This window comes from Neodiprion pinetum, chromosome 2 (assembly GCF_021155775.2).
Source record: "Neodiprion pinetum isolate iyNeoPine1 chromosome 2, iyNeoPine1.2, whole genome shotgun sequence".
NCBI classification, from domain to species: domain Eukaryota; kingdom Metazoa; phylum Arthropoda; class Insecta; order Hymenoptera; family Diprionidae; genus Neodiprion; species Neodiprion pinetum.
The window spans coordinates 23416552-23444499 of NC_060233.1; the positions used below are offsets into that span (position 1 = coordinate 23416552).

Genomic DNA, 27948 nt, shown 5'->3' on the forward strand with positions numbered 1-27948 from the left:
TGTTCATCGGTCACTTGAAGCAAAAGTTCTTGTAACCTCCACCTCTGCCTACTCCGCGAGGCCGGAGTTTTTGATCGCTGAAATTTCCAGCACTAGTATGTCTAAGATGGCCTTCTGCGTGGTATAACGTCCGCCTAAGATTGGCCACATGTCAGATTTTGAAGAGGCCTTCCTGCAGTATAATCAAGCCTATAATAGCATCACTGTCATGGGCGATTTTAATGCAGACCTGTGTTCCAATAATTTTAATGCCAATAACCTAAAATCCTTTTTCTCCAGCGTGAGCATGAATATTATTCCGTACCGTCCAACGCACCACACGGCTACGAGTGGTATATGGCTTGATATCTGCGTGGTTAATGACCTCTCTAGGGTTTCTGATTTTACACAATCACCTGTCGCCTTTTTATCAAATCACGACTTGATTAGCGTTCGCCTCCTGTTTACTACGGGTAAGATCGAGCCACGTGTCATCAAATATAGGGACTTCAAGTCCTTTGATTCCCAGGCTTTCAAAACTGCCATGGAATCCTGCGACTGGTCGCAGGTATTTGCTGCTACGTCGATTGACTTAAAAGTTAATTCATTTAATACTATCGTAGCTAACACAGTAAATAAGCATGCCCCTGTCCGCACGGCTCGTTTGAGGCGTCCTCCAGCCCCTTGGCTGGATGACAATATTAAGATACTTATAAGACAGCGGAATTCTGTGTATAAAGCTTTCAGGAGAACTAAGTCAACGCTTATTAGAGATAAATACAGGGACTTGCGTGGTCGTGTTAAGTCGCTGATCTCGACCGCTAAAAGCAAATTTTTTATGGATAAGTTCAGAGGGATCAAGGATCAAAGGTTAATTTGGCGTGAACTCCGAAGTATTGGGATTGTTAAATCAAAAGATGCTAATTTACCGCAGAATATATCTCTGGAAGATTTAAACAATTTCTTTGCAGAACCATTCGAGCGCGACATGCATCACAGTACCGTGGGTAAACTGGCTACCATGGTGCCACGTCTTATACCTTTTAGAGACGATAACTTTTATTTTAATGCAGTTACTCCAGAATGGCTCATGCGTAACCTGTTCCAATCTAAATCTAATACCATGGGCATCGACGCTATTCCACTTTCCTTTCTGAAATTGTGCATGCCTACGATACTCCTGCCTATCCTCGATATATTCAACTTCTCACTGTCAAACAATGTTCATCCTACGCTCTGGAAAAGCTCGCTCGTTCGACCTATTCCGAAAATTAAGATCCCTGGTAGTATGCAGGACTTCCGGCCTATATCTATTGGCTGCTCACTCTCCAAGTCACTTGAGCGAATTGTGTTCGACCAAGTTTCTCGGTATCTTGACCTTAACGACTATCGTGATCCGTACCAATCGGGTTTCCGGAAGGGGTATAGTGCGCAGTCTGCTCTTATCAGAGTCACAGACGATATAAGGCGTGCCATCGATGACAGAAAATGCACGGTGCTGGTCCTGTTTGATTTACGTAAGGCATTTGACATGGTAAATTATCCACTCCTGATCACCAAGCTTGCGGACCTTAAGGTATCTAGTTCGGCCTTGAACTGGTTTCTGTCCTACTTGTGCGGCAGAAAACAGGCTACTATAGGACAGGACAGCAAGCTTTCCTCGTGGAAGGATGTTTCCTGTGGTGTACCACAAGGCACTGTTTTAGGGCCTCTTCTTTTCTCTATTTTCATAAAGGACATGCCCTATCAGTTGAAACATTGTAAGCATATGATGTATGCGGATGACTTACAAATTTATTTACACTGTTATCCTCATGAACTCTCTCAGGCTGTGGTGAGCGTAAACGAGGACGTCGCGATAATATATGAACGGGTGCAGAGGAATATGCTTTTACTCAATACCTCCAAAACAAAAGCTCTTATAATCAGTAGTGCTCGGTACCGTAGCTTAATTGGATCATCGGATGTCCCCCCTATACGAGTCGGTGACGCGGTTATCCCGTATGTCACCCAAGCTAGGAATCTGGGTGTTATAATTAATAATACCTTGACTTGGTCGGAACAGGTGCTGAGTGTTTCGAGGAGAGTGCATGGTACGTTATGGCAACTCAAAACTAATAAAGAACTCTTACCAACTCGTCTGCGCTCGTCGCTTGTAAGCTCGTTAATCCTACCTCATCCCGATTACTGTTCACTAGTTTACTGCGATATGACGGCTGGTTTGGAGCTTAAGTTGAAGCATGCCCTTAACTCCTGCGTAAGATTTATATTTGATGTGCATAAATATGAACATATCAGCCCATACTACTATATGCTCGGATGGCTCGATCTAGCTGATAGGCACAAGTACCTGTTGGGAATCTTTTTATACAATGTTCTGAGTCTTGGGACACCTAGTTATCTGTCTGACGAGTTAGTGTTTATGTCGGCAAAACGTCACCGAGACACTAGAGGTGACCCACTCGATTTATGTATCCCTGTCCACCGCACTGCAGTGTATCAGAAATCTTTCCTGATATCCGCCTGTGTCCTGTGGAACTCATTGCCTACCTGCATTCGTGAATCATCTTCCTTGCCTGTTTTTAAGCTGAAACTTAAAGAATACCTGGCCAGCCGTACTGCGCATTCGTAACTCTTACTGCCTATGTCTGACTTAACATATGAGATATGATTGTCTTATGTAGTATCCGTAACGGGTAGCGTGAGCTAGCGAGGATATGAGAGAGTGTGTGTGTGTGGTCAAGAGACGAGTCAATTGTCGCCGAGCCGTGCTGGTGTCCGGCTCGAAGATTGTATGGACTAATAAAGGCGTTGGAAGAAATTATAATCGTGTGTTCCCTAAATACCCTACATCTTATTTTCCAAATGTCAATGTATTACGACTCATACATGTATGTTCCTTGTAGGATTAGCTCATTAGTTAACTAGGTTTGTAGTACCACCCTGATAGCATGTGTTCTTTAATAAGCATAGATTTAATTTAATTTAAATGTTCCTCACTCTGTTACATGTTTCTGTTTTTTACGTTCTATCGAGAGTTCAACATTGGGGGTACCTTGCCCCAGGACATTCTGAATAAACGCTTTTCTCTCTCTCTCTCTCTCTCTCTCTCTCTCTCTCTCTCTCTCTCTCTCTCTCTCTCTCTCTCTCTCTCTCTCTCTCTCTCTCTCTCTCTCTCTCTCCTCCCTCTCTCTCCCCCCTCCTACTAAGAGGGGCCTCAATCACCCAGGAAGGTTTTCCGCAATTTCCTCCCTTGCCCCTTGTACGAATGCGAGTGTTTCTATTGAACATCTTAAGACAGCTGCAGCCGCATAATGATGGGCGCTAATCCATCTCTTTCCTTGTCCCACACAGGTCTACATAGACCTCTGGGGGCATACTCTAACAGGTATAATGGGAACTGACAGCAAAAAATAAAATAAAATAGACGAATATTCAAAGCATCCAACCCTTATTTTGAAACGTTTACCCGATCACATGATAAATGAAAAAGTTATCATCTTATCACACCCGGTAACGCCAACTGTCGGTAAGATTGGGGTTTCAATTTCGTCGGTGAAATGTTTACCATCTGGAAAAAAAAAAAAAAATTAAAAATTTGAAATGTTTGCTCATCCGACGATGAAAAAATCAAAATGGAAGTTCATGCGGCTAAGCAAAAAATCCCATTATCAAACTGTCTGACGATAAACAAATCAAAATGGCTGCTCATCTGACTGAGCAAATAATTCATTGTCAAACTGTCTGTCGGTAAAATCGGGCAAAAATACTGGTGGCGCTGTCTATGTCAACGTTTCAGCCGGTAACAATATCGTGGGTGAGGCTTACCATCACTGTGGTTACATACCGACTGTCAGTAAGGAATCGGGATACGCTGCCGGTACGCCGCCATTTTTTTTATTCAGAACTCTCGTATCTCTACTACTTACCCATAAACATGGTGCGTGATTCATCAAAGTCAGTCTACCACTCGCAGCCATTGATGATTCGTTAACGTTAACGATTTCGGGAACCTCTTCGATTCTCGAGGCACAATATTTCCCAACTGATCGATCGAACTTGCTCGTCATAAAAGTTATGCTCTTGGCTTGGTAGAATTGTTAACCTTTAATTCGATTCCCAACGTTGATGTCGGTCACAATAAAATTTACGTAGCTGACAAAGTGATCACCATACCTACCGGCAGCTACGAGATCGAGGACATAGAGAAGTATCTTCAAAACGTGCTAAGAAATACAGACATCAGGCTCGCCATCAAACCCAACAATAATACATTACGCAGCGAAATCACATGCAACCACACGATTAACTTTGAGCCGAATGATTCCATTGCTCAACTTTTGGGATTTACACCACGTGTACTGGAGGTTGACAAAACTCACGAATCGGACGTGCCTGTAACTATACTCAAGGTCAACGCGTTGCGAGTCGAGTGTAGCATTGCAACGGGCGCCTACGTCAATGTACACAAAGTACACACTATTCACGAGTTTTTCCAGACTGTCCAACCAGGATATAAGATCATGGAAGTACCGTCGCACGTCATTTACCTTCCGATTACCGTCAGGACCATAGATCACGTTCAGCTCCGGTTAGTGGATCAAGACGGAGGCCTGGGTAGTTTTCGTGGAGAAGTTATTACTGTGAAACTACATATCAAATCGCAATAAACGATGGGAATTGTATATAACAGACTGTCAAAGAGTAGGTATATCAGTAAGTCGGCATGCCCCGATCAAGTCAGTCATCGATCGATTCTCGAACCGTTAACACCTCGAAACGTCGATTCCTGATAGCTCTGGGTCTGAAACTAACCGCTTTTGGAAGAGGAATTTCCGACGACTGAAAATCCGATTTTGCTTTTTTATCATCTGCTACGTACCATGGAGGAAGAAATCTCAAACATTCAAACACCAGTCGTCTTTGACGAATCCGTTGTGCATTACGAGATTCACGCTCACAAACCTTACGCCTCGTCAACTTTCAACAACAGCGATAAAATTCGAATCATCGTTCAGCATCAGGATTTATGCATATTACCCAGCAAAAGTTCGGTACATATCCATGGACGACTCGTCAAACCTGATGGTACAGCTACTGTGAACACACAGCTCGTAACCAACGCGATCTGTCATCTGTTGAAGAAATTTGCTACGAAATTAATTCAGTTGAGATTGATAGAAGCAAGAACGTTGACTTGACAAGTCTCATGAAGGGTCACGCTTCCCTGCACCCTGGTCAGACTTGGCTGACGGAGAAGAGAAGAAAAAATTAACCGATGCCGAGGGTAATTTTGACGTACTGATACCGCTCAGCATGATATTGGGTTTCGCTGAAGACTACCGCAAGATCGTTGTCAACGCTGAACATGAGTTGATTTTGACGAGATCAAAAATTGACGTCAACGCTATCATGCAGACTCAAGAGGAGGAATTCAAAATCACGATCAATGCAGTGGAATGGCTAATACCGTATTTGAAACTCGCGGATCAGAAAAAAGTTGACCTATTAAATTTCGTTCAGAATGATGCACCTATTTCGATGAGCTTCCGCAGTTAGGAATTGTACGAAAATCTTTTACTTCCCACAACATCGAAACACGTTTGGACTGTGAAAACTTCCACTCAGCTTGAAAAACCTCGTTACGTCATTTTGGGTTTCCAAACAAGTAGAAAGAACAAGACCGGCAAGAACGCTGGTCATTTCGATCATTGCAATATCACGGACGTCAAGCTATTTTTGAACTCTCAATCTTATCCGTACGGTAACCTGAACCTCAACATGAGTCGTAATCTGAACGCGCTCCTGTACGAGATGTACGCAAACTTCCAAGCTACCTACTACGACAAGAACCCCGAGCCGTTACTGACAAAGAGTGAATTCCTTCGAGACGTCCCCTTATTCGTTATCGACTGTTCGAAACAAAACGAATCTTTGAAGTACAGACCTGTCGACATCCGTCTTGAATTTGAAGCTAAGGCCAACTTTCCCGCTGAAACATCGGCGTACTGCTTGATTTTTCACGATCGTATTGTCGAATACAACCCGCCCAGTGGTGGAGTGAAAAAGTTGGTATAAAAGCTGACCCGTTTCCACCATCTCGCACAGTTCAAAGATGGAGCTTATCTTTGACATACAAAGCTTTCGTAGACCTTTCAACAATACCTTTACATTGAAAGAATTGGCTATAATTTCAATCTACTTGGAAGCATCTCCATCAATGTTTTTCTTCAAGCCACCTTACGAATGGGATTTACTGGACGTCACATACAAAAACCAAAATTCTTGGTTAGAACGCGATTTTCACGGTTTACCTTGGAGCTGTGGAACCATACCTTTTGAGGAAGTTGAGTGGACCATTGAAGACAGGCTGTGCAAAGCTGAAACCGTGTACGTAAAAGGAGAAGAAAAACGAGATTGGTTGCTTAAAATTGTCCCGAAAGTTCAAATCATCGATATGTTGGACTTTGACTGCCCGTCGCTTCAAACCTTGCAAAAAACTTCAACTGTGTCTCCAAGATGCGACATTCATACAATACCCAACGCAATCTGTGTAGCACAAAACGTTTTGATACTTCAAAATTGACTACAAAATCATCAAACTGTTCGGATGGCGAGGGTGTACGATTTGTGTTACTGCGCAGAAGCATCTACAAGAACGGTCCCGCATTCTTGGCGAATATACCATCCTGGTTATAATACTGTTGAATAGAATTATTGTACTATTGTTGTAAAGTAATTGTCAACTGTATCCTAAAAATTGTACTCAATAAAACTGTTTCTTAAAGAATATTCATGCAATAATTTTACACCTTCATCTTCACCTTAGCTCTTAAGAGAGAATTTTTTTCAATGTAAAGCTTATGTATGATTCAACCTTGCTCTCCATCCTTGACCGAGCTGTACTCAAACCGAGTTATGTTTTTCATTCCTAGAGCAATAGTAACTCAACACCGCAGATCCTTGGCTCTGAATGTATACTACCGCAGCTATCGGTCGACCTTTCACTCTGGTCTTGTCTGAACCCGTCCAAAATTAATCGTAGAGTTCACATTACAGTTACAAGACGCAAACGCAGCTCGAAACCCTCCATCGTTGCTTAGTGCTGTTCGAAGTAGCATTCTCTTAGATTTTCAGACTTAATTCTAGATACAATTACAAGGTACAAAACGTACGTAGGATTAAAGGTACACAAGATGGTTAGACGATAAATGAAAAAATATTCATAATTTCATTCTTTTTTGTTTTTGTTTGTTGAACGTAAGACTTCCACAGGACACTGAATATTTGAATGTGATACTCAGATTATACGTATACGAATTCAAGTTGACCGTACGGTCCGCCAAGATAGTGTAGATGCAACCGTCTCTCGTTACTGGCTGTCGTCACCTTCTGGAACAAATCTTCATTTTCGTGGAGGGCCTTGGTCAGTCGGTTCGGTAGAAAAATCGTAAAAGAGTCCTTCAAGTCCAGAACGATTTTATCACCAAATTTCGTTTTAACCCGACGAACGCCACTGACTCGGTATTCGAAGTATACTTCGAGGTCCGAAAGCTTTTTCAAGGGCAGAAGTGTCTCCAGGCGAGCGACTTCGTTCAATTCTGAAAAGTCCATAATCGTTACTGTTGAGTTGTATGTGCTCAAAATCTCTTGTGAGTTGAATGAGGTCAGATCTGATTTTCAGCAGATGTTTTACTTCTCCAATATTCTTGATGAGCAGTTCTAGTCGTTTCTTCAATTCACGTGGTTGTTCCAAAGCACTTCTCTTTTGCAAGAAGAAGAACAGCTTCAGACTGACGATGAAGTTTTCACTTTTGACTTATATAACATTCCCCCACCATATAATTTGAAATTTGGTGGAGGGTAAGGAATGTCACGTGGTTGATATCAAACACGTATGTTTGTGTATGCGCGCGCACCTTTTAGCATTCTTAGAGCGATAGTAATACAACACCGCAGATTCATGGATCTGAATGTACCGCGGTTATCGGTCGACCTTGGACATCAAACCGACATCCGAGTAAGTGAAAAACAATTCTCAGAACCATCAATTTTGGAATGTCGCGTGGTTGATAACGTACAAAAGGAATGTGAGGTGGTTGATGTTACACATCAGCGATATCCGGGTGGATAAAAAACAATTCTCGGAACTATTAATTTTGGGATGTCACGTGGTTGATAACGTGGGAAAGGAATGCGGGATGGTAAAAAAGTTCTCGCCCCCGCTGCACCCTCTACCGTTGGCAGACGAGCACTACAGACTTTGACCTCCGGTCGGTCGGATTGTCGGTAAAACAGCATGATTTCGACCCTCCACCGATAAGAATTGTCGGTAAGGCAGTGCGATTTTTCACCGTCGACCGATACAACTGTCGGTAAGGTTGCACGTTTTTGACCTCGAGTCGGTACGGCAGAGCACGTTTTATCTGACGAGAGTGGGGGTAACCTTCAAGGGTTTGCGTCTGGGGTGCGCGGAGCGGCTTGGTCGGTAAAGAAGGTGTTTGTACTCAGAACTCTCATACCTATACTACTCCGAAAACTTTGAATAGTTTACTTCCTACTATAAATAGTTATGGTTCATTGCATTGGCATGTATCTCTTAACAGACGATCAACGACTTCTAGTGCGTATTTTAATATCATTGTTATTTTGGTCGAAAAATAATAAGTTCCGCATCATGGATGTATAATCCATGTTTGAAATTAGGTTTTATATGTACGCGTAGTCGACGGGTTATGAACCCGAAATAGGCACTAGTAACATTAAGGTCGGGTATGGATGCGGTCATTGAAGCCGCTCGTCATGACCACAACCATCGACCCCATAACAACTGATTGGTCAATTTCATGAACTTTTTCTAAAAACTGGACAAACTCAACGTTTCAGACTAGAAGAGTGTGTCAAATTTCAGAAATCGATATTTTGATAATTCATTTCTTATGATAGTGCCTCAGTCCGACTCAGCCACCAATTGACAGCAAAACAGTTTTAAAGTTCGAGTAAAAATCATGAACTTGACTAATGCAGAAATAGCTGTGCGCATATTTTCGAATGAGTAACATACAATGCAAATGCATTCCAGGTATCAACATAAATAGTTTTCATGTTGTTCAAATTATAGGTGTGCTTGTGACGATAGCTCACTACGAATCTGGCTTGGACATGAACTTGGACAAGGTTATGCTTATCAACGATGAGATGGATAACATTGCAGTTATCAAGGAAATAATCGAAAGTAATGACCAAGAAGATGCTTTTTATATTCTGGATGTCGGCGACATCGTTGAGAAACACAGAACTTGGCGTTCGAAAATTCCAAGGGTAGAGCCGTACTTTGGTGAGTACAACAAAGCTTGAAAACCGTGTTGCAGTATGCACATTGTTTGCATATTCGCATGGATTCCACCAGAGTAAGATAGGTATATAATTATTAATCGGTTGCGTTACAGCGTTAACGATAAAGTATTTTAACATTCCTTATTACTTCTTGGGGGGTAGGTATCCACTGCAAGTGTCCGATCAGATAGAATATAATTAGTTAAAGAGTACAAACAATAAGTGTGTGTGTATATGTGTGTACACTGTAACGTGGCTTTTTTGATGCCCGTTACAAGTAGCTCTCGGAACCCTGAGTGAAGCATAAAATTAAGGTTTGCCAAGGTTGAGTAGCGAAGTATTTGCAAAAGAACGCCAGAAATGGAGTCACGTGTCCAAAATTCCGAGAGGGGACACTGTACCGAAGCGCGAATAAGACATTTCAGGCTTTTTGTTTCTTTTTATTTTTCGAGATTCAACGGCATCAATTAGGAAATCAGCAACGAATTGGAGAAAATTGTCGAATGGCGGAATAGCGACGATTTCAAAGGAAGGATTTCAAGGCTGCAGAGGGGGAGCCAACGAAGATCCGTGCATCGCGGGAATCCAAGGCGGACGCAATTCTCGCTGGCGGCCGACGCGCCGCAGCCTCCCCCGCTCATCCCGCCAACAGTTGACCAACGAATTTGCGAAGGACCGACTAGCGACGAGGGAGCCACGAAGTAAGAGGGAAGGAGACCGAACTCCGATCCCAAAAGTGGGATCAATTTTCCAGCAATAAGTGAGCAGTTCGCTGCGAAGAATAACCAAGATGACGAGTCACGCATGCGCAGTACGATTTAGCTGTGTCTTTGTATCTCTCGCATAAAGTGTAAGTGAGACAGTTTTGTTGTTGTGACAGCAAGTTCACGAGGTTATGGTGCATAATAATTTCTTGGCATAATGGTAGAATTAGAAATATCGCTTTATTATTTGCAAAAAAGAAACGTGAAAACGCTGCGAAGTCAGAAATCATAGGTGAGTATTTTACGAACGTTGTTTATGGAACTTTAAGCCGTGAATAGTGGAGCATTTGAATCATTCTGGACGTTCTTACAGATATGGAGCAAGTACGTAACGAATTTAATTACACGTATTTTAGGAAAAAGCTATGTGCAAGTATTTTACCAGCACCAAGTTGGGGTTTTACATGAGGAGATCACACATTTTTTGGTCTACAAAAGATGGAAAAGGATTGTAGGATCAGGAAAAGGATTGCTGTTTTACCAGATATGCACGTTGAAATAGACATAAACAATAAAATTTGGCCGCTCTCAGAATGTATTATCCTTGTTAATATGGATCAGTTTATTGTTCTTCTGAACAACGTAGATAAAATGCCTTTGCCAGATCATTAGGATATTGAACAACCATTCTTTACAATCATGCTTTAAATGTGAACAATTTATCAATCATGTTCAATACGAAAATTGTAAATGGTAAATAGGAGAATCAGGATGTATACAAGTTTTACACAATTTAATACTCAAAATGTATCAGCTAAAGTAGGAAATGAGAGAATCAGGATATATAAAAGTTTTACATAATAGAAATTATCAGCGACAGTGACGAGAATTAGGAGATAAGGTTAGGATGTAGGATATAAGGATTTACAAATTAGATATATACATAAAAACGATATTTCTTGCTTGTTGTTGGCAATTTCAATTTATTGTACAATCTGGTAATAAACATAAATAGAAGTATAATTTTGTTTTACCATCACTCTATGATCACGTTACGTACCGACGGAGCTTTAAACAACGTTTGATTGTTATTTTTGTCTTTATATTTGGTTTTGCACTGCAGTACACGTCACGCTGACATCTTACCGTAAAAACTAACCTCACTGTCATAACAAAACTGTCTCACTCGCATTTTATGCGAGAGAGACAAGGACGCAGCTGAGTCATACTGCGCATGCGTGACTCGTCATCTTGGCTATTCTTCGCAGCGAACTGTTCACTTATCGCTGGAAAATTGATCCCACTTTTGGGATGCGGCCTCGGCAGAGTTCGGTCTCCTTCCCTCTTGCTTCGTGGAGGGAGCACCACCCCGCTCGCCCCCAGGACATCATGGAGCTGCGCGGAGGACAAAATTGCGATCTAGCGTTAAGTTCTGCAACGCGATGCTACGAAAGGTGCGCGTCGAGTTGCGCAATCTACGAAATCGACAACGGATCGATTATTGCGTATTCTTGTGGGTATGACGTCACGTAGGGGATAACATACCGAGATCCGTGTTGCGGCCGGTCGTCGATTTTGGAAATTACTCTAGTTCTGGCGATCGTACGAGATAGTCACTTTTTGTAGTTTTGCGAAACAATGGAGCCGCCTAAAAATCACGAGGGTGTTGGAGAATTTGTTGCGTAGAAGGGTAAGCGCTGCTTATATCCTCGCGACTGAATTTCGGGAGTAATCTAGTAACGGCTTGCCGAATAACGGATAGCCATTTTGGATTTGCATTGGCGAAAAGTACTCGAAATTCGTTTGCCGATTTTTTTGCTTGGTGACCGTAGCCTGAGTTGCGCGTTATAGAGATGAATAAATTTTGAGAAGTCGAAAATTTTGAGTAGAGTTACGGTTTTGAGTTAAATCTTTTTCGGTTTTAAATTTAAGTACAGCCCGAATTCCGCTTTACAGGGTCGAGTTGGGATATCGGGTTTTTCAGTGTCACCTCTCGAGTAGGTCGCGAATTGCCGAAATTTGTTTAGTTGAGTTTCGCACAAGGTTGAACTCCGTAGATGTGGTTTGGTTGAGCTAAGTAGAGAATAATGTTCATCTTAATTTAAGTTGTCAAGTTTACATTTAAGGCAGCTCGAGGTAGCGTCGAAACTCCGAGTCGGGTGATATTGAGAACGCCATCTGTTCGATAGTTCGGTGGCGCACCGTCCATAAATTAGTTATAGTTTCGGTTTCGAGCATTTAGTGCTGTAGTGTTAAAGGTCCTAGGTTTCGAATTAAGAGTTGCGTGTTACAGGTTCGTAAATAGTGAGTTCGATTTTAGTTAGGGAGCTAGAAGCTCAGTAGATTAAGAAATAGCGTAGGTTACGAATAATTTTCTGTTGTGTGATTTTGGATCGTGAAGAGCGAATTTGGAATTACTTTTTTTTTTGTTTTTGTATTGCTACTATTGTAAAATATATTATTTTATATCATTTTTGGTAAATAGCGTGTTGTTGTCGAGTGTCTCTCTCGCTCCAAAAATTACCCCTCTCTTCTCTGCGGTACTGAGCTACCGAGCATAGTCCCGAGGTTTAGCGAAGACAAAGATCTCGAGGCGTGTTAACCACGCCAGGTGCCCAATAGAATCTCGCGATATCGGTAATAAGATCTTTTTTTCAGCTCACATCGTGGGCGGTGAAATTATTGTGCGCGCTGTAAGTTCTCGGTCATTTCTCCGGGTGGCCGAAGTGCAGTAAAAATCAGCCTCACAATATATATACATCAAGTAAAGCATTCACGAAAAAGCACGAGTTTACAAACGAGTTATCAGAGTTCTTCTTCAAAATTCGTTATATGTACAAAACCGCTAATAATAAGATGGAAAGATAGATGAGTATATGATTGAATTACCGAAAAAAAGCTAAACTTGACAACTTAAATTAAGATAAACCTTATTTTCTACTTAACTCAACTAAACGACATCCACAGAGTTCAACCTTATGTGAAATTCGACGAAACAAATTCTCAACCGCCAACATAATTCAGACTCAACTGAAACTCAATAACACGAACTTCTCATCTCAACCGCTACTCAACTAGACTCAATGAAAACGCAACCTCAATCATACGCAATATCAATTTAACGTAACTCAATTAACGTAATCTTTACTTAACGTGAATTCGACAAAACATTTTAACTAAACGTGGATTCAACTAAACGCAAACGCAACTAAACGTCACCTCAACTAAACACTATCGCAACGCATCCGAACTCAAATTTTCTCGAAGTCCCCAAAAACGTTATTTGCTAATTCGAACACGCCATTTCGGAAATTCACGACCTATCCGAGAGGTGACACCGAAAAACGCGATAACGCGGCTCAACCCGGTACAGCGGAATTCGGACTATACGTAATTTCAAAAACGAGAAAGATGCAACTCAAAACCGTCACTCTACTCAACATTCTCAACTACTCAAAATTTATTCTATTCCAACACGCGCAACTCAGGCTACGGTCACCAAGCAAAAGAATCGGCAAAAGAATTTTGAGTACTTTTCGACAACGCAAATCCAAAATGGTTATCCGTTATTTGGCAAGCCTTTACGAAACTATTCTCGAAATTAATTCACAAGGATATAAGCAGCGCTTACCGTTCTGTATCCATGCAACAAATTCTCCAACCCCCTTGTGATCCTCAGGCGGCTCCATTGCTTCGCGAAACTCCAAAACGTGACTATCTGGCACGATCGCCAGAACTAGAGTGATCTTTCAAATTGACGACCTGCCGCAACACGGATCTCGATATGCTATGCCCTACGTGACGTCATACTCACAAGAATACGCAATAATCGATCCGTAATCGATTTCGTAGATTGCACAACTCGACGCGCACCTTTCGTAGCATCACGGCGCAGTAGTGAACGCTAGATCGCAAATTCGTCCTCCGCGCAGCTCCATGATGTCCCGGGGGTGAGCGGGGTGGTGCTCTCTCGTCGTCAGTCAGCTCGCTGCAAATTCATCGGTCGACTGTTGGCAGGGCGAAGGGGGAAGGCTGCGGTGCGCCGGTCGCTGCAGGAATCGCGTCCGCCTTGGATTCCCGCAATACAGGGATCTTCGTTGGCTCCCCCTCCGCAGCCTCTCGACATCCCACCGTCATAATCATCGCTATTCCGTCATCCCGAAATTTCCTCGAATTCGTTGCTGATTTTCTACTTGATGCCGTTGAAACTCGAAAAACAAAAAGCCTGAAATATCTTATTCGCTACAGTGTCCCCTCTCGTAATTTCAGATGCGTGACTCCAGTTCAGGCACCTATTTACAAATACTTCGCTACTGAATCTCGGAAACCCCTTAAGTTTGGTCCCGCCCAGGGTTCAGGGGTTTCATCAAAAATGCCACGTTACAGTATGTACCATTATGCCTTTACTGATTCAATCCTTCACCCTACATATTGTGACGGGGATTTTTCTTGCCCCTCGGTCACTCGGAGAAGATGACCGAGAACTTTCCGCGTGCACAATCAATCGGCGTCCGCGAGGTATCCTGGACCTAAAACGAGATCGCGAAATTTGTTGGGCGCCTGGCGTGATCAACACGCCTCGAAATCGGTAATGCGATATACCGCGACCAGATACTCGGCAGCTCAGTACCGCGGAGAGGGGAGGGGTAATTTAGCCAAGTTAATATAAAATTCCAATAATATATTTCTAGCCAGCGATAATACAAAAATAAAATTAATAATGCTGTACAAGTCGCTTCTCGCGATTCCAATTACAAAGCCAGAGAAATAATAATCCGTAAGTCGCTATGCGTGATTCAAAATTAAATGCTTAGGTTTAACAAAAAAAGAAAGACCAAAAAAAAAGTAATAGATCTAGAAGACCTCTACTGCCTACGTGCGCTAGTCGCTGCGTTAATAACAAACGCTATCTTCAAAACAAAAAAAAAAAGAATTTTTCTCGGCGCGCCAGGCGCGACCGTCTTCTACTAACGTCGGCGCTAATCGCCACTTAACAATACACAATTATTCAATACTCAAACAACAAAAGAACGTAACTCGACGCGCGAATCACATCTCGAGCCGGTATTTTTAATAGCGCCGGTCACCACTGGGATCGCCTGGCTGTTATTTTAAACGCATCCGAACTCGACTTTCTCCACGACGTCTCAACGCCTATCGCGAGTGCGAACGCTTCCCCTTTTGACGATTCGCGACCTACACGCGAAGCTACAATTTATCGCACTTGGTTTGACGTGACCCGGGGTAACGGAATTTGGTTAATCTCAAATTACAGTTGTCCTGCCGCGACTGAAACCCGTGAAGCTACTCGACCAGGTCGGTCACTTAAAATTGGCTCTACGTTGTTCCGCGCAACTCAGGCTACGGTCACCAAGCAGATTTATCGGCTAAAGAATTTCGAGTACTTTCGCTAACGCAAACCCTCTATGACTATCCGTTCCTCGGCAAGCCTTTAATTGATGTCTCTCGAAATTCTCTCGAAAGAATATTAGCAGCGCTTACCGCTCCACATCCAGAAGACGAATGCCCCGACTCCCTCGTGATTCACACTAGCCATCCTCCCTCGCAACTACCAATTTCTTTCGGACAAAACTCGAAACACGAATCTACTTCGCTACGGACTTCAACCTGGGTTGGTCGCCAGAACTCGAGTGATCTCTCATGGTCGATCGGCCGCAACGCCGGTCTCGTCCTTCGTAACGTCATTACCCTAAGAACGCGCAACAATCGATCTGTCATCGATTTTGGAGATTGCGCAACCTGACGCGCACCTATCGTCGCTACGCGACGCAGAACTTAACGCTAGATCGTGATGTCGTCTTCCGCGCAGCTCTACGGGGTCCTAGGGTTGGGCGGGATGGTGCTCCCTCGTCGCTAGCTGGTCTCTCGCGGTTGCCTCGGTTGGGTGTAGGTGGGGTGAGCGGGGAGGCTGCGGCGCGCCGGCCGCCAGCGGGAATCGCTTCCGCCTTGGATTCCCGCGCTGCAGGGATCTCCGTTGTCTCCCCCTCTGCAGCCTCGATATCCTTCCCGCGAAATCTCCGCGGTTTCGCCTTGCCTCGAAATACCTTCGGCGTCGGAGTTGGTCGCTGGCGTGTGGCCGGTGTACTCGAAAAAAAAATAAAAACAAAAGCCTGCAATATCTCAATCGTAATTCGCTATTTCGTCCCTGTCGAAACCCGGATGCGTGACTCCAGTTCTGGCGCTCTCTATTATTATCTCGCGACTCGATCTCCGAAACCCTTATTCCTGAATTCCACCCAAGGTTCAGGGAGTACCTTGTAACGGGCATGTCTGTCCGAAATGCCACGTTACAATATATACAGCAACACCTATGAAGACTTGACTCTTCACTTTCTATATACATATACATCCATCTAGGAATCAGGGATTCAACACCCAACCCTTTGTACATATATATATCCCCATACCTACAAAAATCTCACAACTCAGTATTGTTGACGTCAACTCGCTTCGGCTGTCCTGGGTGTTTGTCGTTCCTACACCGTGTCCGCATCGCTTATGGAAATAGATTGTACAGTCCATGCATCGAGCTGAAGCCCTAATAAGAAAGAGAAAGTAACAGCGGAAGTCCGATCTATCAGTCTAATCGGTGATTTGGCGGGGAAAACATATAGACTCATACAACTATACCTCCTCGCTTGTTTTATTGATTTTCCCGCTGGGCGGCTGCTCCTCACTCTTCGGACTGTGCGAGAAAGAGGTCAGTTTCCCGCGGCTACTTTCTCTTTTTAATTAGGGTTTCAGTAGGGCTATCTCTATAAGCCTGTGCGTGTCCGTGTTCCGCGAGCTTGTCTCTGTCCTGCCGCTCGGTGTCCTTCGACTCCGTATAGGTGGCGTCGGCTAACCTCGGCGTCTGCCGGCATGCGTCGCATCTTTACAGTCGGGTCTCGATTCTTTGAGAAGAGTGGAACCAATCTCATCGAATCGAGGCCCAATCGTGCGGCATTTCCCCCAGAGGCACGACCCCTACTACACAGTACTAGCGTGCTCAGTAGGGATCCGTAACAGAATCAGATTTTGATTCTGTTACGCGCAAATGCACACGCACTATTGAAACAGTGCCTGCAGAAATAAAAAGGGTGAACAGGTGAAAGTGCGTCACGCGAGGGAAAAGTCACAAAAGTCACAGAATTGAGACCCTACTATTCCAAGTAGCTGACAGCTGTTGCTTGTGTGTGTCGCGTAAAACTGACCGTTAGGTATTTGACTAGCCTATTAGGCCATATTACTATTAGGCTTATACTAACTTTAGATTTCATATGTCTACAATTGTTATAGGTATTGGGTTATATTTGACACAAGAAGTCGTGATTGCAACGAAAATCAAGGATTTTATTAATTAATGAATAAGTCTACATACTGCTACTGAGATAAAAAACGGAAAAAGGAGGAGGGGGAGCGGTAACATGGATATAGTTTTAATGTATAGATGTCACTCATCATAGCGAAGGGAATGCGCGTGCATTTAAACGTAATGAAATACTATGATAATACTAGATTGCTATTTCTAACAACAATTAATTTTAACTCCAAGTCAGTGTCGAGTAATTTTGAGCTCGTATGCAAGGGGAATGGTTTTCAAAAGGAAATTGGACTTTAGCTGCGACTCGGATCGGTCCGTGGAAAATAAACAGAATATAAGCATTCTCACGCATTCTTACATTCTACTAACTCAGCCGTTATTTTCAACCTCAGTAGCTTATCGAACATGCCACTCCTCGAAATGATTCTACAATGTACAACAATTGCTTATCAGAAATACTCAATTTCAGCTACGAGATGCAATCCTGATCCATCGGTGGTCGCAAGTTTGGCTGCTCTCAACATCGGTTTTGATTGCGCATCAAAGGTAAGATACAGTAACCAGTTTACAATTACTGATAGGCTACGTGAGTTGTGAAAACAGGATTATTTTGATGCAAATCCGGGTGATCGACTCGCATTATGTTAGTACAGCAGTGTGCAGCATGCCTCTTTTCCTGTACGTTTGCCCTAAGCCAATCGGATATTTACATAGAATTACATAGACTTCCGTTCCCAGAGCAGTGTGAGTGACACATATGATTGAGAACGTGCGAAAAAAGAGGGAAAATCTGGCAGAATAGGACAGGTGAGTAGGGAAAGAAAGAGGAAATGAGAATAGAAGAGGCCGGAAAAGTGGGGAAGGTGGCTAGGAAGAAAAGTGACGACATCTAGGAAGTGGGAAATGTGACAGCGTAAAGAGAAGATATGTAAGTCAAGTGCGGCAAGAAGACGCAGTCAGTGAGAAAAGGGTGAAAGAGAGACGGGCCAAGTAACGTAAATATTTTAGTGAGAGAAGGGAGTCACGATATAGGGTCAGTGATGGATGTATGATAGAGGAAAAGGAAAGAGGAGGAAGTAACCATACGTGAAAATAGTCAAATCCATATATGTGAAAGACCGCGAAAGTCTTGAAGAGTAAAATAAACAGCTATTATTTAATCTACTTTTGCGAAGTTTGGAGTGTGGTCTTCGGTTGTAATAATCAATCCAATTAGGGAAGGTAAATTTAAGATGGGAATCTTTAGTGATGTATCGTTAACCGTCAAGGGCATCGCTAGCTATGACAGAGATCAGTCACATGGGTTCTAGAATAGTCAGGAACGAGAGGAAAATATTTACTTTCTAGAGTTGAAAACTGTGTTTTATGGTCTACAATATTTTGAAAAAAAATAAGCGTTCTTGTGAAATATTACTCCACGTGGGCAACACAACGGTGTTGTCTTATATAAATCGCATGGGTAGTATTCAACTTCCAGAACTGTTGAGACTTGACGAAGAAATTCGGAAGTAGTGTAAAGCTTGCAATTTATGGATATATTTTTTTTTTCATATATTAAGCAATAATAAAGAAGCCGATGAGGAATCGAGAGTCAGACCAAGCGAAACTGTATGGAAACTAGCTATTAGGGCTTATAAGAGAGTAAAGTTATTTTTTGGTGATTTTAATGTAGATTTGTTCGCCCCAAACGTGAATGCGAAATGTGATAAATTCGTTTTATGGCACAACTAACTGGAAGCTGCAGTGATAGACACATTGATTGTTTTGTGGACATACTTACATACTTTACGCGTTCCCGCGGTTTGTGATAATTTTGAGGACGATTAGGAAAATAATTTGGGACAAAGCAGAAGGTATTTTGGTTGTACCCTTCTGGCCTACACAGTCATGATACCCCCTATTTCAAAAATTACTCATAACAGAGCTGATTCACTTGACACCTCAAAATGATTTATTAAATGATAATTTTAGGCATCATTGTCCGTTTCGAGAGTCAGTTTGCCGGTTGCCGGGAAGTTATCGGGTAAACATTTAACTTGATAGGACTACCTCAAGACTCTGTACCGCTATACCGGTAATAATAGCATTGTTAACGGAAGAAACAATTAAATAGTATCGTAAGCTATTGAATGTCTGATGCATTTTTTTCCGAAACAACAAAATTTGTCCATTTGCAACTTCTATCGCACGTACTATTGAGTTTTTGACAAGTAGCTTAAGCAACATTAGAATGTATGGCACATTGAATTCATATCAATTAGCTCTAGCACTAATAGTCTGAAAAAATATAAGGCAACACCGTATAATTAAAAGATTTTTTAGAGGCGTTGCGCAATTAATTCCTCAGCTGTCAAAGTACGACGAAATCTGGGATCCCGATCCAGTTTTATGTCATCTCAATATATTTTGGGCTCGTTGTTATCTGCCTCACAATCAGCCTAGCCCAATGCTCACTCACTAACGTGAAGCCTGGCTGACCGGCGTAGGCTCGGCTCCGCAACGAGAACGTGTGTAAAAGAGACACAATTATACACGATGCATATGAGCGCGCACCCCGTCGCGCAGGTCGCACATCGCCCGGAGCCTCTCTCCATGATCCGCAACACATTCAATTTCATCACTCAACTTAGTATCAATCAGCACCACGTCGTTTATTTTGTATATCCTTACTTGAATCCCGAGTTTGTCCACATTTTGAACGCGCCATTCATTAGAGAGTGCCCTCCTTCTATACGCTCCATAGTCAGAACTCTCTCATTGGCACTTTCTGCGAGAGAGAAAGGTAGCTACGAACGTACTGCGCATGCTCCACTCGTTGTCCATTTCTTCCTTCTGGCGGACGCCTTTCCTTTTCGAGCCGAATTTACTATCCCATCTTTGGAATGGGAATGCAATCTCTTTATTACTAGTGCGGGGCCGACTCCTAGAATAGAAACAAATAGAACCGTAACTGTCGTGCTTCGAGGCAGGGACAAGTTTTCCTGCAGTTAGTACCATTTACCTTGCCAGGTTTGCAATCGATATCAAAAAGGCTAATAAGGAATCGGTCGCGGGAAATTCAAATTTAGAGTACGGAATACTTTGTCATTTATTACAACATTTTTACTACAAAAAGAAGTTTTTAATATTTCATAATTTTTTATTTAATTATGCTCAAATGGAAAATTGAAAAGTCATTAAACAAAATAACAATATTATCTTGATATTAAAATATATACAATTAGTGATAGGTACAATCTGAATAAATTTATTGTATTCCGCGCCTTCTCCTCAGATCAAATGGTATACCCCTTCCTTGCCAGTGCTGCCACAACGTTTATAGTGTCGAAAAAAACATCCCGCGCGCCCCGACTCCTCGGTCCGGGGCGTCCGTTCCAATTCCGTCATTCCTTTTCTTTGTGCCAAGGAAGCCACGTCATGGAAATAAATTGTGCTTAGTTACGGGAAAATAACTATAGGACACAAGAAGAAACGTGCGGAGAAGGACGAAAACAAAATATTGAAGGAAATAAAACGACTGAAAAAAGAATCGAAGAAGCAAAGGGACACGATTCGTCGGTTGGAGAAAAGACGTAAGTTTAACCTCACTTCTGTTCACAGACAGCACCGAAGTACGGCGTCACAAGAGAGTTATATGCAGAACAAGTTTCTGATGATAATGCGGACAAGATCTGCCGTATAACGTACAGAATAAAATTCTGAAAATAAAACAGACAAGATCTGGGAAATGACTTACAGAACAGGGTTCAAAATAAGCAAGCATAATAACGGCGAGCCAGCTCAATATATATGAATATATGTATATATATGGCGTTTAAAAAAAAAAAAAAAAAAAATAGATTTACAGAGAGGCTCAATCTGGTATGTATACATATTATAGGTACGAAGTCTACCTCCGAAGATTCAGAGGAATCGGAGATCCATCACCACAGGCCGCCGCTGATACCGTTGGACCAACTACTGCCGTCTTAAAGTAAAGTGAGACAAGAAGTTCAAGACAAGCAGACTCATGGGAAAGAGTAGGACAAATTTCTCCCATTGTCAACACGAGTAGCATCGTCGCCACCTGATATGACTGACAAGCACATTAGCTCAATTTCAGAGGTACAAGTTACTACTACAGAGCCAATACTCGACGAGAAATTGCTGGTGGCGATAGGGAAATGTATAGACGCGGAGAAGAAACTCGGCCCAGCGATACATAATGATATTTTAGTCAGATAAATAAGCATCCTGAAAGAGGGCCTTCCAAAAGAGATATTTTCAAAGAATATCAAATTCCGAAAAATTACTGAATAATGGAACCACTAAAATTGAATCCGGAAGTAAAAGCATCTCTTCTCGAGCCGATTATTACAAGAGCCAAGCGAATGGTGGAGAAACAAAAAGACGTATCGCTGTGTCTCGCGTTCTTAGGTCCTATTATATTTAACCTTCTCAAAGGGGTGAATCCGGACAATATGTTGTTGCTGACCACCTTGAGCCATGTGTCAAACATTCTCGTACACCTACAGCGTCAAGAATCTACGACAAGACGCTTGATAATCCTCGCACATCTTAACGCCACTATGAAAGATACACTGAACGCGACGATTATGGATGAATGGCTGTTCGGAAAAGAGCTCGAAGGGACACTCAAGACAGCAAAATTGCTGGAACGCTCGTCAAAGGAGCTGAAACCAGCAGTAAAAGCCTCCACTTCCTCCCAGCAACAGGCAAAAACTGGAAAGGCCCGCCCCGACAGACAACACGGGGTCGTGGAGCGACGATGAGCAGGCAATACAGACAAACGGGCAATATTACAAGCAGAACCCGAGTATCGAGAGGAAGAGTGTTCGGAGGACGTCATCGAAAGGACGATCGCACAACCGCAAGTAGAAGACTCGGTGCGTACTCCGGCGGGGAGATTGAGAAAATTCTTGTCGGCCTGGGAAAATCTCGAGGGTACAGAGGTAAATTATTCAATGGGTAAACGGGTACAAGTTACCATTTGCTGAAAAAGTTGGGCAGGAAATATCACCAAAGAAACAGGTTTGGTCGGAGACTGAAAAGAAGCAAATTTATGACAAGATCGGATAATTATTAAAAAATGGAGCAATTCGCAAATGTCAGGAAACAACAGGGCAATTTATCTCGAATATATTTTTAATTCCAAATCCTAATGGCTCTTGTCGTCTGATCTTGAATTTAAAAAAGCTGAATAAATTCAATGAAAACGTGCACTTCAAATTCGAAGATATACGTACAGTAAAGGATCTGATGCATAAGGATTGTATCATGCCGACAACAGATTTAAAAGATGCACATTATTTGATAGCAATAGAAGAATCGCACAGAAAATACTTACGGTTCCGATTCGAAGGGCATCTGTTTGAGTTTACGTGTTTACCTTTTGGGTTAAATACGGCGCCTTACGTTTTCAAAAAAATAATGAAACCCGTAGTTTCGCAATTGAGGCAACGCGGATATACGTCAGTAATTTATTTGGACGATATCTGGCTTCTCGGAAGAGATAGCAACGATTGTGCAGATAAGGGGCCATACTTAAATTACGTAACAAACGTAAGGGAGGGGAGGGGTCAGACTCGATTGTTACACTTTGTTACGATACGGGGGAGGGGGTCTTTTGATGCTTGTACGTAATTTTTTGAATTGAATGTAAAATTTTTGGATAATTAATAAAAAAATTCAAACTGAATTCCCGCGCCAGATTCTGTTATAGCCAAACCTTTAACATTTTGAAACTAGCGCGCTGCGGTAGCTCTTGGCATTAGATCACTCAACTTACAGTATAAATTTATAAGGTCGGTAAAGAAGTAGATTTATAAGTTTATAACCTATGATACTTGGTGATCTATAAACATTCAATACATATTGATTTAACTTATACGAAAGTAATAATTTTATTTGCATAATGGATTATGATCTCAATAAAGTATATCAAAGATTATTTGATGCATACAAAAAAAGCCATCGGGAGATATCTGCACAGCAAGCTCAAATTAACCTGAATCAAATTTGGAAAGAGTTAAAAGAGTCTTGCAAAACAAAACTCGAAATTGCTGAAAAAGCAGAAGCAAAGATTAAAGAGTACACCTCTTTGTTGATGCAAAAAAAATCAGAAAATATCTTATTATTTTTGAAGGTTTGTTTTTCACTTGATTATTTTAAACATAATTTATGATTGTAGTTTTTTTATGTTCAGTCAAATTTTGCAATGAATTTTTTATTTTTCACTGTAAAAATTGTAATTAAATAATTTTTTTACACTGTAGAAGCCTGCCTCAAGCTCTTTCTGTTCAACAAAAGCTGTAGCTTGTGCCTCTCTACCTTCTGTTTCGAATCTCAATGTTACTTCATCTGCTAATAGTCCTCAAGTTTCTTCTAATGATAATGATGAAGCTCTTTCCATTACGGCTGGTAAAATTATTTTATTATGTATACTTTTGATATCTCGTTATATTCTATAAGAATATATTATCTAGTTTTCTGCCCTATAAATATTACTCGCGAAAAATTATAATTGTTAATCACCAACAAATTATTTTTAAATGACAGGTACAAAGAAACGGAAAATTTCTACCCCAGCTCAAGATACGTTACGATCAAAAATTCAAGAATGTGAGAGTCAACTTAATTTTGAAATAGCGAAGCGTGATGCAGGTTTTGGCGATGAAGATAATCGTAGAATTATTAAAAAATTAAAATTGGATTTAGAGACGCAAAAATCGAAGTTAAAGAGTCTACAACAGAATGCGGAAAGACAAAAAATATTTAGAAATGAACGTAATTCTCAGTTAAAATTAATTTGTGAAGAAAATAAAAATAACGCACAAATTTTGAAAATTAGAGAACAGCCAGGACGCCCAAGAATAGAAATTGATCAACCTGAAATTTTTAAGTCAATTGTGGAAATTGCGTCTCATAACGCATCTGCAGATGTTCGACGTCGTTCTGAGACAATTAGAGCTTGTAAAACTCTTGACCAACTACGAGAGCAACTTTCGGAAGCTGGTTTTAATTTGTCTCGAACTGCCACTTATCTCCGTTTACTACCACGAAGCTCGCGTTCTCTCGAAGGGAAACGTCATGTGGCGACTGTTCCTGTAAAGCTTTCACGACCTCAAGCTGATTTACACAAGAGCCATGTTGATCAAAATTTCTGTATGGCTACGATAAGAAGTTTAGAATGTTTAGCTTCAATCCTTGGACCTAATCAAGTTGCATTCATCTCACAAGACGATAAAGCGCGGGTACCAATAGGAAAAACGGCAGCTAAAGTTCAAGCTCCACTTCTAATGCATTTACAATACAGAGTAAGTCTTCCTGACCATGACTGGGTGATTGCTGGTGGACATAAACTGATTCCATCAGTTTATACTGGCATTGTTATCAAACCAGACGGCCAAGGAGAAACAAAAGATGTATCGTATTCAGGTCCTACTTATATTGCTATTAGGAGTGGTAAACACAGTTCTTCGGCTGCAGCTACTCATGCTAATGATCTTGAACGGCTGCTCGATCTCGATAGTTTTCAGATAATTATGAAGAATAGTATAAATGGAATTCCCAAACCGATTTGGATGTTGTCAGTAGATGGTGGGCCAGATGAAAACCCTAGGTATGAGAAAGTCATTGCTCAAGGAATTAAGCATTTTAAGGATCATGATCTGGATGCTCTCTTTATTTTCACAAACGCGCCAGGTAGAAGCGCATTCAATCGAGTTGAAAGAAGAATGGCACCGTTGAGCAGGGAACTTTCCGGTCTTATTTTACCTTACGATCATTTTGGGTCACATTTAAATGATCAAGGAAAGACTATTGATAACGAATTAGAAATAAAAAATTTTGAGCACGCAGGAAATGTTCTCTGTGATGTATGGAACCGCATGGAAATCGACGGATACTCAGTGCATGCAGAATATATATCTTCTCTATCAACTGCTTCAGTACTTTCTGTTGATCTTCCTAACTCAAACTGGTATTGTAGACATGTTTTTGAAAGTCAGTATTGTTTACAGATTGTAAAGTGTGGAAGATCTGAATGCTGCACAGAGTTTAGGAGTAATTTAAAGTCATTACTTCCTGACGGACATTTGCCACCCCCATATCCCTTGAAAATGACTGATTCAGGTCTGACGATACCACCACCTAATGATAAAACAGAGTTTAAGTTTGCTCCTCTTCTCTTACGTTTGTCATTGAATATGAAGCCAGAATCATCACAATTTTCAATTCTGCCCTATGATTTTTACTGCCCTTCTATTCAGGCTGATCTTGCAAGTAGAATATGTCAGTTTTGTGGATTTTATACTTCATCAAAAAAAGGTGCTCTAAAACATCGAAAAAATGTCCATCCCCGTGGAGCGCCGCTTGAAACTTCGAGAATTAGACCACAACGCGTCATTGCTCGTAGAGGCAGAGAACTACTTTGTCAATTGGAATCACCATTCACTGAAGAAACAGAATGGATTGACATAGAAAGTGTTGATAACGATTGTATCCTACTCGAAAATGACTCAGTACTGGACAGTAAGGATTGTATACCAATAGTTAAAAACGTTGGAGACTGGCTTAACACTCCATGGACCGATGACATTATGTAGTTAAAACTAACTGCTAAAGTCAAATTGCGAATAATATCATGAGTGATAGTAGACTTATCAGTTTCTTACCAAATATTACGTTAAAGTTTTCTAAAAAAATTTTATAGAAAGATTTATTTTTTATGCGAAATTTTAATAAAATATATTTTAAGTAGAAATAATATAATACAATAGTTTATAAGAAAAGAATATTTCAAGTTTTTTATCTTAAATTAATAATATAATTGAATAATTAATAATTAATTAATAATTAATAATTAATAATTAATAATTAATAATTAATTAAGAATTAATAAATAAAAGAATAATGAAAAATACAAATGATTTTAATAAAATTTCATGCTATTTCGTTATTTGATTCCGAAAAATTACGTACAATTTGGGACGGGGGGAGGGGGGGTTGACATTTTGTTATGATCTGATACACAGGGGGGGTAGGGGTTGAAAAGTTCTTCAAATTCCGTTACGTAATTTAAGTACGGCCCCTAATGTTCTGCAAACACGCGAATTATTAGAGAGATTAGGGTTCATTATAAATCAAGCAAAGAGTCAACTAATTCCAATGAGAAAGTGTAAATATTTGGGCTTTATTTTGAACTCAAGAGAGATGAAAATCGAATTACCAATGGAGAAAAAATTAACAGTTACGCAATTAATCAAAAAATTCAAAAAGCTACGCAAGTGTAAGATACGTGAATTTGCGTCGTTGACAGGGAAACTCGGCTCTTATTGTCAGGCGGTGAAATATGATTGAGTATATGTGAAAGATCTTGAACGAGAATAATTTTATGCTCTAAGGGATAGTCACGGAAACGAGGCCCAAATGGTAATATCATCGAACACCCGAGAAGATTTCTTGTGGTGGAACTCAAATGTGACGGCGGTCTGCGACTCAATCACAGGAAAGAAATTTTGCATGGAGATTTGTTCTGACGCGTCCTTGAAAGGATGGGGAGCGTGTGTAGAGGACGAAAGAGCGCACGGGTTTTGGAGTAAAACGGAACAGAAAGACCATATCAATTATCTCGAGCTTTTAGCTGCGTTTTTCGGTTTAAAATGCTTCGCGGAAAACAAGGCAGATTGCGATATCCTTTTAAGGATAGACAACACCACAGCGATTGCTTATATTAATCATACGGGGGGAATGCAAATCGAAAAATTAAGTAAAATAGCAAAACTGATATGGCTGTTTATTCATGAACGAGGAAACTTACGAAGACACTTATTCTATGTGAAAATAACTTGGACCAGGGAATTTAGTTGGGAAAAAGCCGTAAGGCATAAAAAACCCAAATTTATTTATATTTCAACACAAGAGCAAAGGTTAGATGAAATCAATTAAATATCGAAGAGGTATGAATATTTAATAACGTGTGAATGATTAAGTGTGGGAATTGGGAGGAGACCGCTCGACTCCACGAGGAAAGTCAGGAGGAGAAAATGCTCGACTCCTACGGACGGGCTCGTCAGCCCGTCGCGTTATATTGTGAGAGACAAGCTCGATCGTATGATTCAGTTGAGAGACAGCGCTCGATCGTATGATTTAGTTGAGAGACAGCGCTCGATCGTATAATTCGTTTGCCAAAGGCAATTGCTTTAAGAAGGTGTATTCGATTTTATATGGGTTTATATGTTTTTTGCTCCGGGACTCCGTGCGTGCGAAAAAAAGGTTTCGCGATAACTGAAACTTCAGTTGCTACAACAAGAGTCCTTTTTTTTGAAAGAAGACTCTCGCGAGCTAGCAAATGTTATTTGTTTATGTGTGTGTATATATGTGCTGATATACATATATATTTATGTTTTTACTTTTCCTACGGAACAATGGCAGTGGTGCGAAAAAAGAAATCTCTGGGTTTTTGTTTCATATATAAAGTCGGAAGAAAATACTATCGCGGATTACGAATCAAGAAGACTCGAACCAGAGACTGAATCCGAGATCTCAAAAGCTGCCTTTAACCCTTTCAGTCATAGTGGGATCGCTACGGTCCCACCTTTTAAA

The 27948-nt window shown here is 41.3% G+C and overlaps 3 protein-coding genes across 4 annotated transcripts in view; all 3 read left to right on the plus strand.

Moving 5' to 3' along the window:
- Positions 1–27948, plus strand: part of LOC124212784 (ornithine decarboxylase-like) — a 93991-nt gene that overhangs the window by 26202 nt on the left and 39841 nt on the right. Inside the window, exons 2-3 of the mRNA XM_046613231.2 lie at positions 9101–9316; positions 17813–17889. Coding sequence (XP_046469187.1) covers positions 9142–9316; positions 17813–17889 — 252 coding nt within the window. The 5' untranslated portion in view covers positions 9101–9141. The remainder of the gene's footprint in view (positions 1–9100; positions 9317–17812; positions 17890–27948) is intronic.
- On the plus strand, positions 149–4649 carry LOC124212276 (uncharacterized). Its single transcript, XM_069133178.1, has 3 exons — positions 149–2072; positions 2178–2391; positions 4262–4649. Exons 1-3 carry the CDS (start codon positions 149–151, stop codon positions 4647–4649), a joined length of 2526 nt encoding a protein of 841 aa, XP_068989279.1.
- Positions 20661–26099, plus strand: LOC138190311 (uncharacterized). 2 transcript variants are annotated; one of them, XM_069133851.1, is made up of 3 exons: positions 20661–20915; positions 21224–22295; positions 23902–26099. In XM_069133851.1, exons 2-3 carry the CDS (start codon positions 21947–21949, stop codon positions 25947–25949), a joined length of 2397 nt encoding a protein of 798 aa, XP_068989952.1. In that variant the 5' UTR covers positions 20661–20915; positions 21224–21946; the 3' UTR covers positions 25950–26099. The 2 variants fall into 2 exon arrangements, with proteins under 2 accessions (XP_068989952.1, XP_068989951.1); XM_069133850.1 differs by having other exon boundaries at positions 20661–22295.